Raw genomic sequence first — 13,648 nt, 5'->3', positions numbered from 1 at the left:
CCTCCCGCTCCCACCCCAGCCGGGCAGGCGGCTGCAGAGCGTCAGGACTGATCCCGGGGTGGTTTATTTCCTTAAGCCTACCCAGCTGTACTGCCTAGGCTAGTCGTTTTAGATCTGTGGGAGGGGGAAGAGTCGCTTTTCTGAAGTACTAACGTGTTGTATCGAGCCAGCGATAAGCTCCTGACTTGAAACGAGAAAGAGAAAATTCCTCAAAATTCGGGTAGTTTAGCATTTGGACAGGCCTTTTTCTGGTTTCCCCCTTAAGAGTCATTAATGACCCTGGGGTAGTTGCAGGGCCCTTGGTCAGGGCTGCCTGGCCACAGGGTTCTGTCACTCCAAAGGGACACAGCAATGACCTCCTGCCCAGTGTTGCTGTGACACTGCGGGTGAGGGGAGAAGTCTCTCTCTGAAGCCGGTTGGTGTTTTATAGATCAAAAGTAGTGCTTTTGGCTCAGAAAGCCAACAGTTAGTAAATGCCTGCCAAGGGGCATTTCTATTTCAGGTTCAGCCTCCTGTCACGTTACCCCAGGAGCAAACTGCACTTGACAACTCTTTAACTTTTGTCCTAAGCTGTGTGAGGGAGGGTCAGGGTTTGTGACCAAAGCTGCTTGTCCTGTCCGCTGGTGTGATGTGCAGCTTTTCAAACAAGTTGAGTAGTTCTTTTGGCATTAAGGTAATAAAACTTGCATCACTTCCATGTGCATCCTCGTCGCACCCATTTCCTGACTGCAGATGATTCCAGTGTTAGTCTTGCCAGTATAACGATTGCAGTTCTGCTTGTGACAGAACTTAGCCTGTGGTGCAAGGAGGTGCAGTAGCAGTTGGATCTGAGCATCACCAGCAGCAGCTTTTCACTGAACCCAACTTCCTGGAGCAAAGCAATAGGGGAGCTGGCAGATGGTCATCCAGGTTGTTACCTGCAGCAGGTGTTGACCTTGCATGCTGCTCGGGTAGAAAACCCGCACTAGATGTGAGTTCTCTGCTGTAAATCTGGCAGCTTCTTTCATGCAGGGTGTCACTTTTAGCATTAGTTTGAATTCAGTGCTTTTTCTAGTGTAGGCAGAACTTTCTGGTGGCAAAGGTATGTATGACTCTACCAAAGGCTAGTCCTTAAAAGTAAATTAATAAATAAAAGCAATAATCTGGCTTTTTTTCAACTTCATATTGCCTTTCTCCAGGTAAAATAAGGTATAAAGCATTCTGAAGGATCATGGTCTTTCTAGGTGTTTGTTGGTATTGTTTTGTTTTTCTGTTTCAGAAACAGTATCACAATACTAAACGATACCATTTTGCAATGTCAGAGGCTTGTGAAAGCTAGAAGTTAATACCATATTCCTTACTAGGAGATGAGATTCTGAACGATTAATTAACTGACTTAAGGGTTCATTATTCAGTGATGTCACAGCTCCCTCTTCCCTGCCTATCAGTGGTCTCTTTGCATTTCTTCACCCTTCCGCTTCATGGCTGTTTTAAGTATCCTCTGAAAATACTTTCTTCACTATGTCAATACCTATTTTTGCCTGTTTTCTTCATGCTTCTTGTGGTGTGACTTTGTAACTATCTCTGCATAGCATTCTTATTTTTGAAGAGCACAGTTATCTACCAGAGTTTTTATCTTCAAGTTACTTGTTGCCTCTTCAGCTATGTAGCTTTCTGTAATGTCATCGTCTTCTAGAGTTTCCAGTAAAATATCAGTGATATTTGTGCACTATTATGATTAATTCATTTTTTGATGTGACTAAATAATTGACTGGTCTGATAATGCCTCTTTTTTTTTTTCTCTGATGTGGGTCTTTCTAGAAATTTACCCACTTAAATATTTTTCACTTTTTCCCAAACATTTCAGGAATTCATAACTATCGGAGGAGACTAAACCAACCTTTTAAAATCCAACTCAGACATGCTTTTGCACTGCATTAAGGCGTTCTGAACATATTTGTAACAATAATATTGGTGGGCACTAAACTTAAAAAGCAAAGAAAACACAATTAAAAGGAAGTAATTTGTGATAAATATTAGAAATATAAATAAACTTCAGATAGTCTGCTGAGTTCTGGCTTGTTTGGCATGTAATGACAGTAATCACTAAGTGTCTGTGGCTACAGCTTATTGAAAGAAAGCAGCTGTGAGTCTGGGGCATTACCACAATATTCCAGTGGTTAATACGTAGGTTGTTGTTAAAGTCTTGCTAAATCTGCCTGTAGGTAAACATTGGGTAGATACTCACTAGTAGGCAAGCAAACCCAGTTTGAAAGGACGTTGTGAAGAGGTGGGTGCTGGTCTCTTCTCTAGAACCTGGTGGTAGAACAAGAGGAAATGTCCTCGAGCTGCTCCAGGGGAGGTTTAGACTAGACATCAAGGAGAAGTTAGTTACTGGAAGGGTTGTCAGGCATTGGGACAGGCTGTCCAGGGAAGCGGTTGAGTCACCATCACTAGGTGTGTTCACAAGTCCTCTAGATGTGGCACTTGAGGACACGGCTCAGTGCTGAACTGCATAGTTGGACTCAATGAACTTGAAGGTCTTTTCCAGCTGTAGTGATTCTGTGATGTGTTTATGTATGAAAAATCTTTATTTCTATATCCTTGTGAACATAAATCTTAATGATGCTTAATTATTTTTAAATAAGGGTTTGCGCAACACTTGGGTGTGGCTCCGGCAGCAGCCAAGGCTCCTGGGGCAGCTCATGGGCACTGCCTGCTCTGGAACAAAACCCACAGTAGCCAGAGTTCTTTTGTCACCTGTATTGTGATACTATTTCTGAAAAGGGATTCTACATGTCAAGTTGTGCTGCAGTCAGGCTGGTAGCTTGAGGAGGCTTGAGCTGTAAAGATCTTACACCTCCTGTTCTTTTTCCCTTCAGCAGGTGCTTCACAGCATTGCGAGGCATGGCTGGAGGTCACATTCTAGTAAACCTGCTCAAAACTTACATGTAAGCAAACCTGGAGCTGGCTTTAGCTTTGGTAAGTTCTTGAAAGAAATACAGCAATTAAGGGCAAATTACAGAGCTTAAAAAATTAAAATCCTATATTACAGTTCAACATGAATGTAAAATGAGAGGGTTTGTTCTAAATAGATTTCTGTTATTTTTTAGAAATGTTTGAAAACCAAAATTACTTTTCTCCTCAGCTCAGCTAAGTCAGGTGTATGTGTAGTGTTTATAGGATTTAATTCTGTTTTAAACTCCTGTCTGTCTTAAGCTTATTTATTGCGGTAGTGTCTTAAATTTGAGTAATTATCTCACATTGCCATTCACGATGCCGAAGTGACTAGATGTCGTCGTAGTTGAAATTGGTTACAAAGAAATGCTACAAAACAATTCCTCCTCATGTACTATGTACACAAAGCACATTTTTCAGCAGCTGGATATAGGAAACTTAATAGCCAGGATCTTCACACCATGCCTGCCTCCTTCTCTTCCTCCATTTGACTAGCCCAGCATTCTTTGTCTTTCTTTTGGTAAGAGATTTAGAGAGTCCCCCCTGCTCTGTCTTCAGTAATTGGTGGATAACTCTGTCGGAAGTGCCTGCATTGTAGGTGTTGGTGAGAGCACAAGGGAGGTTTTCTCCCAGGAGGAAGCAGAAGCTGAGGTTTTTTGTTTCCTGGAGAGGCCCAGGAAATGGCGGTTTGGGCTGTATTGGAAGGACACTCCAGTCTCCTCTTTTCTTACATTTTGACAACTGACAAAATTAAAAATAGTAGAGAATATGTGACACTTTTTTTTTTTTTTTGATAGAACTTACTGAAGAACAGAAAGAGTTTCAAGCTACTGCTCGTAAGTTTGCTCTGGAGGAAATTATTCCTGTTGCTGCACAATATGACAAAACTGGAGAGGTAAATCTACCATAGTGTAAGGAAAAAAAACAAACAACAACTTATATCTTAACCTGATTATAATTTACAACGTTGTTTGTCATGAAGCAAAAGGTGATTTTTCTTTGTCCGTTTCAGTATCCTGTTCCACTTATAAAAAGGGCTTGGGAACTTGGTCTTATGAATTCACACATACCAGAAAGCTGTGGTAAGGAAACAGTCTCTTTAATCTGTAAAATGGAACAAAGAAAAGGCATTAGATGAGATCTATATGTGTAATTACGGATTCTGTGTAAAATAAACAGTTGCATACTTGAACGATCTAAATTTAATCAGTAGGCAGGTTGACACATACAAGTGCTAACTATGTGTGGATGTAATCAGGAGACAAATTAGACAGATTATGATTTAGTAATTTACAACCAGATTTTCCTGCCATGATTACAACTGCCTGATGTTCCCCTGGTGCACCGTGTCTGCTGATTAGGCAGAGAAATTAAAAGGTCACATTTTGTTCTAGTCTCTGACACAGACTGGAGCAATTTAAAAGTTCATTCCAGAAGGACAGTTTTTCAGCTTAGATTAGGTGCAGTGCAGCACTGCTTTGCCACTGTTTAGCTGTGAGAGTAACCATGGGAAAAAGTTGAATTATGTTCTTTTTTTGCATTTGTACTACCTGAAAAAGAAGTTAGGGAAGTGTCCATAGCAGACCCCTTTTTTGGAAGACTAATCAGAGGGTATTTCTTGTATCAAAAATATAATAAATGAGGTTAAGGTACAAAGAGACAAAAGGAGCAATTATGATGACTGGATTTATTCAGCTACATATTCTAGAGAAACTAAAGGCTGAAATAGCTGGGCCACTGCAGTGTATAATCACTTGGTTATTAAATGAAAAATTACAAGTGGCAAATTGGACACTGGTGCTTTAAAAGGTCTCCAAGGGAGATCTGGGAAAATATATACTGGTAAGCCTGGCATACCCTGTAAGTTAAGAGCAAGTAAGATGAAGTGCAGAAATAATGGAGACAGACAAACGTGATATGCTAGAGAAGTGTTTTTGTGAAAGGAGGATGTGCCTAATAAAATAACTGTATTTCCCTGAAGTAGCTCAAAGTGTGAACAAGGGATGCCTGCTTGATATAGAATGGTTGAACTCACAAAATGAGTTCTAAAAATCATCAGGTTTCATAGTGGAAAAACTGAGCAGCACAGCCTTGCTGGGTCTTGTGCTGTCTGGAATATCTGTAAATAAATTGGAAAAGGGGTCAATACTGAGGTGACAGAGTTTACTGATAAAACTAAGTTATTGAGCCTAGAAAAGATGAGGCTGGTGCAAAGAGCAGCAGGAGAAGGCCATGAAACTGAGTCACTGCTAAAACAGCAAATTCAATTAAAAAGGAAAAAAGTGATGCAGGTGTGAAGGGAAAGAAGCGATCCAAATTTCACAGAGAAATGGTATCTTCTGGAATGGTTGCTGACTCTCAAAAAAGAGATTTTTGGGGTTTATTATATATTGTTCTGTGAATGTCAGCATAATGCTCAGAAATGGTCAAAACCATAAAAATTAAGGTCGGAAGGGACCTTTAAGGAAATGAAGAAAAAAGCAGAAGGCGTAATTATGCTGCTGCCTGGATCCAAATGTTACCTGCCTCTTTAATTCGTTATGTAGTCACATCCTTCCACCTCAAAAGACTATTGTGGAAACGGCAAAGGCTCCTAAAAGGATGATAAAGATTAAAAAAGATGTATCTTCTGTGTGAGATGTAGCTTCTGTATGAGAAATTACTAAAATGTCAATGTCATAGAAAGTGTGGAAAGGGATTGACAGTTCACTGTCCTTTTCAATGTAACTAGAAGGCATCAAATTAAGTCAGCAGATGGCAGGTTCAAAATAAACTAAAGGAGATGGTTCGACACAGAGTGTGTAGTTAATTTGTGAAAGTCATTGCCCCTGCATTATATTAATGCTAAAATTTTGCATAGGTTCAAAAAGCAGACTGGGCAAATTAATGTAAGAAGTATCTGTCAAGGGTTAGCATAACAAAGATACCAAAGAGGTATGTCTGTGGTTGAGGAAGCCACTGGAATGCTCAGAAAAATATCTTTGAAGAAATAAAACTGCATTGATATTGACTGTTTTTGTGTGTAGTTCCTGAGGTGTTGGCTCCTGTCAGAAACAAGATAGTTGTCTGACTAATACAGACACTTGTCACCCCTCCCCCAGTTGCTGTAGGAGCTCAGGAACCCCTTCTCTGCTTGCCAAGAACTTACAGTTCTCAAAACACAAAGTAGTAACAAGAATCCAGTGGTACATTCTTGCCACTTGGTGCAACTGCTCCCACATTAATCACACAAGAACCCTGGAACTGTGATAGGTAGTTTTCAAATCACCTGTTACTGTTCTGACAAAACTTTATGTAAAAAGCTTGCATGAAAATGCTTAATCAGACACAGTGCACAATCACATTTATCTGAGGAATGTGTTTTTGTTACATAATTCTGTAAATCACTAATACGTTACCATTTCAACCTATTTTAGTAACTATCTTTTAACTGTAGGTGGCCTTGGCCTTGGCAGTTTTGAAGCGTGCCTTATTACAGAAGAGTTAGCTTATGGGTGCACAGGGGTTCAAACTGCCATTGAAGCAAATTCCCTAGGGGTAAGCTCTATCATTTCTTATGTCCCTTAGACTAGAATCTGGGCACTTAAAAAAGTTGGATAATTAGGCTGAATATTTTCTTTCAGCAAATGCCAGTAATCATTGCGGGAAATGAGCAGCAGCAGAAAAAGTACCTGGGAAGAATGGTGGAACAGCCACTGATGTGTGTAAGTATAACTGCTACACTCTGGAATGTTCCTAAACCATATTAATTGTGTTACTCCTTTTTGTGTTTGTCTGTGTTTCCTTTTTTTTCAGAAAACACTGACATGTATTTGCAACCCAGCCAGTTTTCTTCTGTAACTAAACAGTGGCATTTAATGAAAGATAGGGAATGGCCAGTGAGATAAATGCAATAAGCAAATAGAAGATGTTACCTGGAAAATGATCCCCATCCCAAGTCACTTACCAAAAATTAACACCTTTTATTTCCCTTTCAAGAGGAGTTGTAGGCACTGAAGAAAAAGATGAGGTTACACAGGGAGAAACTCAGCTTGGATGGGAATTAAACTCTACTTGTCGTCTTGAATATTATGTAGGCAGTACTTGTTATGTAGAATGAAGTAAAGATCCACGTGCAATGCACCGGACAACAACTTGGCCTCATAAACTGAAGGACACAGTAAACAAAAGGTTTTACCCAGTGCTCTTACTTTCAGATTTAAAAAATCCTCAGCTTAAGTAACAACTTAAGGGTGACAGAGTGGTTCTGTTTGATTAAAAGACAAGCTTATGTATTATTATGGATTTATAAAGAAAATAAATTCATGTATATTTGCATTCCTTCCCAGGCAGCTGTTTGGTATGGGGTTTTTTTTGTTTGGGTTGTTTTAGTGGTTTGTTTTTTATTTAATGTTTTGAATTTTACCATGCAATTCACTTAAACCTGATTACAGATCAGTTTGATGCATATAGTCTGCAGTCATTGCTGCTTGCCTAAAAATAGAACTTCTATGGCTTAAGATTTTGCGTTTTATTTTCCTGAAGGCTTACTGTGTGACAGAGCCTGGAGCAGGCTCTGATGTGGCTGGAATAAAAACAAAGGCTGAGAAGAAAGGAGATGAATACGTTATTAACGGTCAGAAGATGTGGATCACCAATGGTGGGAAAGCAAACTGGTGTGTTCACTCATGGTGCACTTTCTGCTCTTAAAGTGGCTTCCCAAGGACAAGTTCTTTAATGTGTTCTGAGTGTTCACTGTGTTTCAACACAGTCCCCTTTAGCCTCTGCCCAGTTCATCAGGATAGGATGTAAGAATGTAGTCTCAGTGCTGTGCAAGGAGGAGGGGTGAGGACAGGGCAACTCTTCACTCAACAGGGTTTCTAGAATCTTGCTCCTATTAAAAAGAATTAATTCTGCTGTTTCTTCAGGGCCGGACAGCAACAGCATGATTTAACTGGCAAAGTACTCAAGAGACTTGTATTACTAGATACCCTGCTTTGTAGTTGTGGTGATTGAGCTCAGATGCTTCTGAGCCTACTAGGAACACCTCTCACTTCTGGTGGAGGTCGACACATGATGGATTGTGGGGCTACATTTTATTTTTTTCTGAAGGCAAGACATTTTCCAGCTGTCAAAGAACCTAGATATCGCTGTGGTGTCTATGAGCAAACTTTAATGTAAACCTCTTTCATCATGTCTCATGCCACACTGATTCCCAGCACACAAATTCTTCCCAATTCCAGTGGAAAAACTGTTTATGTTTATCTAAAAGCTGAATTTCCTAGTTGTTTTCCTTGTTCAAGGCAGATCCACCAAAGACAATTACCAGTTATCTTTTGACATTGCTGAACACCATAATTGTGATTAACAACTGTTCAATTTCTAAGAGAAATGATTATTTACAACTTATACTTAGAAGTGCAAAATTTGACATTAGGTGATAACCTAACACTTGGTGTGCAAGAATGTATTTCCTAAGTATTAATTGTTATGTACATGCTTTGAATAGGTTTCTTTGGTATTGTGGGTGAAGCTGATAATATCCCAGAGCCTTACAGTGCATGGAAACAGTGGAAAATCTTTGCCTGTTGACCTGAAGTAATTTTGTTAAATGTCATGAATCTTGGATCTTTGAAACTTTTCTCCCTTGCTGCCTCTCCCTTTGTTTTTGGGAGGGGCAGGAGAAAAGGGTTGTTGCCTTGCAGGCAGGTGGGGTCACAGGGCAGAAACGCACATGCAGACGTGGAAACGGCAGCTTACCGAGTATCTGGGTGTAGCTGTGAGGATAAACTGCATCCCTGTCCTCTGTTTGACACCAGGTATTTCTTGCTGGCTCGTACCGATCCAGACCCCAAGGCTCCTGCCAGCAAAGCCTTCACTGGATTCATCGTGGAAGCGGATAGCCCTGGCATCCAGATTGGAAGAAAGGTGAGGGCTGTACCTCTGGCTTGACAAGCCAGGAATGACTGTTCGGTTCTCAACCAGTAATGCAACAAGTGGGCGTTGCAGGAAAGGGCTGTGAGGCCGCGGCACGTTTTCTTATGCTCATGTGCACTGATCTTTTCATTTCTACAGCGCACGGAAACTGTTCCTGGGGCGTCGTCAAGAGGTTGTTAGTTCAGATGAGGAGCTATTCAGAGTGACCTTAAGCAAGATGCCTTTGGGCAGCTGCAAAAGAATCTTTGAGAACGACTCTAGTGACAGGCCCCAGTACCTGAGATGTAGAGTGTCTTGAAAGCATCAGAAGCAAGTGGGACAGTTGTGGCCATAAATACACAGACAGAGAGCTTCAATTTTAGCTACTGCTGGTTGAGGAAGAGGCCTTGGAGACACTGGTGCTAGTTCTTTATTAAAACAGAAAAAGTACTATTTTTAGTAGCATATAAAACTAGATGCTGAACATTAGGAAATGAATCAAGAAAGCTTGAAAAGCTCATTTACTTACTCACTTGTGCCCTTGCACTGCACGCACGTTAGAGTATTTGCTTTTTCTACTCCCATCTCAAAGTGCAGTTGAACTAGAGAAAGAAAACAGGGCTGGTTACAGCTGCAGAACTGGTTTCATCTCAGGAGAAAGTAAACCACCCAGCTGAGGCAAAGGAATGGCATGCTGGTCTGCAAGGGCCAAATTACTGTTTGCCACAACTATGGTAATTTTCAGTTCTTTGGGGAAAAAAACCATAATTTATGCTTTGAGTAAACTGAAGAGTGTAAATATGCTGTACTTGTGAATAATCCAATGTAGTTGGACCTCTGTACATTTCCCTTTCCAGGAAATTAATATGGGTCAGCGCTGCTCAGATACAAGAGGTATTGTCTTTGAAGATGTGAGAGTCCCCAAAGAAAACGTGTTAATAGCTGAGGGAGCTGGCTTTAAAATTGCCATGGGAGCTTTTGATAAGACCAGACCACCCGTAAGTATCAGAAATAACTCACAGGAAAGATAGCAGGCACTTCTGATTTTTCATCCCGTGCTGTGTTCACTTCAGGTAGCAGCTGGTGCTGTCGGATTAGCAAAAAGAGCACTTGATGAAGCTACTAGATACGCTTTGGAGAGAAAAACCTTTGGGAAAGCCATTGTTGAAGTAAGTGGAGGGTGTTACACGGGGAGGGAGAGAGAGAACAGAAGTAAAAGCTGTGTTTTCACACCAGATGTTCTACTGCTGATCTTTTAAGATTATTTCTTGGGTTTGTTTCTATTTTTTTCTTAATTTTTAAATCATGTCTGTGATTTCTGGTTTTCCAGGGATGTACATCATCACTATTAAGTAAATGTAGCTATGTGGTAACTTCAGGAATTTTTCTGTAATTTATCAGTGATAATAGTAAAAGCAGACAGAAAAGTCTGCACAAAATCCTGAAATTCGTGTACTATCAGGGCATCCTTTAGTCCTCCAGTGCTAATAAACAGGGATTCTGAGGCGAGGAGGAAGCCTGAAGTGTTAGGGGGCAGAGTTAACGTGGTTTGTTCCATCACCCACAGCACCAGGCAGTGTCTTTCCTGCTTGCTGAGATGGCCATGAAGGTGGAACTGGCCAGGATGGCTTACCAGAGAGCTGCCTGGGAGGTCGACGCTGGTCGCAGGAACACCTACTATGCCTCCATTGCAAAGGCCTTCGCGGGGGACGTTGCAAACCAAGTAGCTGCAGACGCAGTACAGATTTTTGGAGGGAATGGATTTAATACTGAATATCCTGTAGAAAAACTCATGAGAGATGCTAAAATCTACCAGGTAAGTAAAAGAGAGATGTGATCTTTATAGTAATCTGTATATTTGATATAAAGCAAACTAATGGTTGTGTATTTCAAAGAATGATGTACACAAGCAAAAAAAAACCTTTTAGAACCAAAGCAATAATCCTTCAATTTAAAGGAGAAGTAATTCAAATCAGGCCAATTCTTGCATGCAGAAGTCATTGCCCTGGAACAACAACTCAATCCACATATGAGAAATACATTCTGTTTTTTCTTCTTTTTTTTTTTTTCCCAAATGTAGTAACTCTTTTAAATTCCTTGACTCTTTAATTTGGGAGCTTTTGAACTCTTAGGAAAAAAACACAGTAGAAAAAAACCGATCAAAATCTCAATGCTTGCTCTGGTATTCTCTAAGCAGAGATGGTTTGTGGATAATCCTGTTCTGGAAAAACTGTCAGTGATAGAAGTTGACCTTCCATATGTATCCTAGGATGGTGCCTACCTATAGTTTAGCTTTCCTTTCAGCCTCAACACTAAAGCAGCTTCTTCAACTTTTTCCTCATCTGTTGTGGGGTTTTGTTGTTTGTTTCAGGTTGTTTTTTTCTCCTGTTTCCAGCCTGTTCATCATTTGTTGCTGTGCTCTAGACCTTCTGTTAAAAACTTTATCATAAGCTGTGTAGAATACATTGGTTGAGATGTCCTAAGTATTGAGCATCATGGAACGATTCTCTGGCATGTGTTATGTTAACCCAAGTGTGACACAAGTCGCAGACATTGGCCTGTAACAATTAAACACACTTACATGTTCCCCGGTTTAGCCTATAGTCACCTGTAATCCCCAGGGTTTTTTTCTGCAGTGTTACTGCCAAAAAGTTACTCCCTGTCATGTCGTAATTCCTTTATTAGCGTATGCTACAGTTCTTTTTTCAGCAAGAATATTTTGTATTCAGCAAAACCAGTCATGTTTGTTGACGTAATGAGTGGTGTGTCACGAATGGTGATTAGATAAAACATATCAAAATAGATTGCATCAAGAGCTGCCTGCAGACCATGACCCGTGGCGTTGGTCGGCTCTTAACAGCTGTGAGGTGACACGCTGGGGGGGAGGGAGGCCATCCAGAGGGAGGTTGGCAGCCTTCAGGAGTGGGCCCATGCCAACAGCTTGAAGTTCATCAAAGCAAACTTGCAAGGTCCTGCCCATGGGTTGGGGCAGTCCCAGGCAGAAGACAAGGCTGGGCAGAGAAAGGATTGACAGCAGTCCTGAGGAGAAGGACCTGGGATGTTGGTTGATGAAAAGCTCAAGGTGAGCCAGCAATGTGTGCTGGCAGCCCAGACACTCAGCTGTGTCCTGGGCCCCATCAAAAGCAGCACGACAAGCAGGTCAAGGGACACTTGACACTCCCCTTTGCTCTGCTGAGACCCCCTTGCAGGGCTGGGTCCAGATGTGGAGCCCCCAACACAGGAAGGACACAGAGGTGTTGGAGGGAGTCCAGAGAGATGATCCAAGGGGTGGAGCAGCTATGCTCTGGAGCCAGGCTGGGAGAGCTAGGGTGTTCAGCCTGGAGAAGAGAAGGCTCCAGGGAGACTTGAGAGCAGCTTCCACTGCCTGAAGGTGATGCAGGAAAGCTGGAGAGGGGCTTGGGACAAGGGCAGGGAGGGATGGGAGGAGGGAGAAGGGTTTGCAGCTGAAAGAGCTTGGGAAGGCTGGTCAAGGAAAATAGACTTTCAGCAGAAGTCTCCCCTCCCTCTACCGTTTATTAACTCCTACTTTGCAAAACCTAAGTGATGGCTTTTCTTCCTCGGGTGTTTTCCTTCATGCACTCTGTCTGTTTACGGTCACGAGAACCGTACTGAGAGAAGAGCACCCTAGTTTACCTAGAGAACAAGGAACCGTACTGAGAGAAGAGCACCCTAGTTTACCTAGAGAACAAGGCTGTCTGGGGGTCTGTTGTGTGATTTATTACACTTAGCCCGCTGCACTTCAGCTGTCACACGGGGATTTTCCCACTTTCCTCTGTCTGTCTGCACATCCTAATCCACAATGGGCCAGTGCCATGAAGGTTTAAAAATGTGTATCTGTTAAAACCTTTTAAAAAAAAGAATTGGCTAACGTGGTTGCAATTCTTCTTTTCAGATTTATGAGGGAACCGCTCAGATTCAAAGGATGATCATAGCTCGGGAACACGTTGGCAAGTTTAAGTCTTAGATGAGTCACGTGTGTCTGGGTCTGCTGGCCTGTTCTGAATTCTCATGGAGGAGGATTTTAGTGCATTTCTCAACTGAAGTAAAAAGGCATGGAGAAAAAACTCTTTTGTTGTTCTGTACATTATTCAGCACTACTTCAGCTCTCCCTGTCCACTCTCTCACTTCATTCTTGACTCTCAAAGCTGGTGTTTTCTGAACCTTCTGAATTCCAAAGGGATTGGTGGTTCAAATGCAGAACGGGCAGGAAACGAGAACTTCAGGATGCAGTGTTTTCTCACGATGAAATTAGGTGATCAGAATGTTGTTTCTGACTGCATTCTAATAGCTTCATTCTAATAAAATTGTTCTTGAGAAGCGTGGTTAGTTTGTATTCATTTTGGTGGTGCCACCAACTACCTTGGGTCTGTTGCCCAGTGTCTGAAGAGCTGTACTTCAGTCCCCAGGCCTGCACTGCTGTGCTCTGCACCTGAGGATTGAGGTGCTGCCCAACAGTAACAACATCAGCTTGAGGGGAGGTGGCCCTTTGCACTGTTACGCTGCCTTAAGCAAGTGAATGTTCAACTGAGACGATTCACTTCCAGGGAGAAGCGTGTAGCTTTTCCTTAGGGACGACTCTCCAGATCAGGTTTATTCCAAATCCAGTACATTTAAACCTCTTCCTTTCCATCAGCCTACGTGCCGGGCTGCTTGCAGCAAGAACAGCCGAGAAGAAGGACTTGTGAGGGTGTTTTCCTGTTAACCTGAGGCCCTTCTGGGCAGTGCTGGCAGAACGGACATTCCCTGAATGCCCTGAAGAACAAATCACTCTGCGCTGGTGAGGTCGGACCTGCAG

General features: G+C 41.9%; 1 protein-coding gene across 1 annotated transcript in view; it reads left to right on the top strand.

Moving 5' to 3' along the window:
- The window catches only part of ACADM (acyl-CoA dehydrogenase, C-4 to C-12 straight chain), a 15,320-nt gene extending 2,503 nt beyond the window's left edge, over positions 1-12,817 (top strand). The window contains exons 3-13 of the mRNA XM_009994575.1: positions 2,831-2,961; positions 3,735-3,832; positions 3,950-4,019; positions 6,374-6,474; positions 6,561-6,641; positions 7,462-7,592; positions 8,736-8,844; positions 9,690-9,830; positions 9,906-10,001; positions 10,400-10,648; positions 12,746-12,817. Coding sequence (XP_009992877.1) covers positions 2,831-2,961; positions 3,735-3,832; positions 3,950-4,019; positions 6,374-6,474; positions 6,561-6,641; positions 7,462-7,592; positions 8,736-8,844; positions 9,690-9,830; positions 9,906-10,001; positions 10,400-10,648; positions 12,746-12,817 — 1,279 coding nt within the window. The remainder of the gene's footprint in view (positions 1-2,830; positions 2,962-3,734; positions 3,833-3,949; positions 4,020-6,373; positions 6,475-6,560; positions 6,642-7,461; positions 7,593-8,735; positions 8,845-9,689; positions 9,831-9,905; positions 10,002-10,399; positions 10,649-12,745) is intronic.
- The last annotated feature ends 831 nt before the right edge of the window (positions 12,818-13,648 follow it).

This window comes from Chaetura pelagica, unplaced genomic scaffold (assembly GCF_000747805.2).
Source record: "Chaetura pelagica isolate M959 unplaced genomic scaffold, ChaPel_1.0 scaffold243, whole genome shotgun sequence".
In the NCBI taxonomy this organism is placed as follows: domain Eukaryota; kingdom Metazoa; phylum Chordata; class Aves; order Apodiformes; family Apodidae; genus Chaetura; species Chaetura pelagica.
The sequence above is the reverse complement of the archived record's forward strand: the minus strand, read 5'-3'. Positions and strand labels throughout refer to the sequence as shown.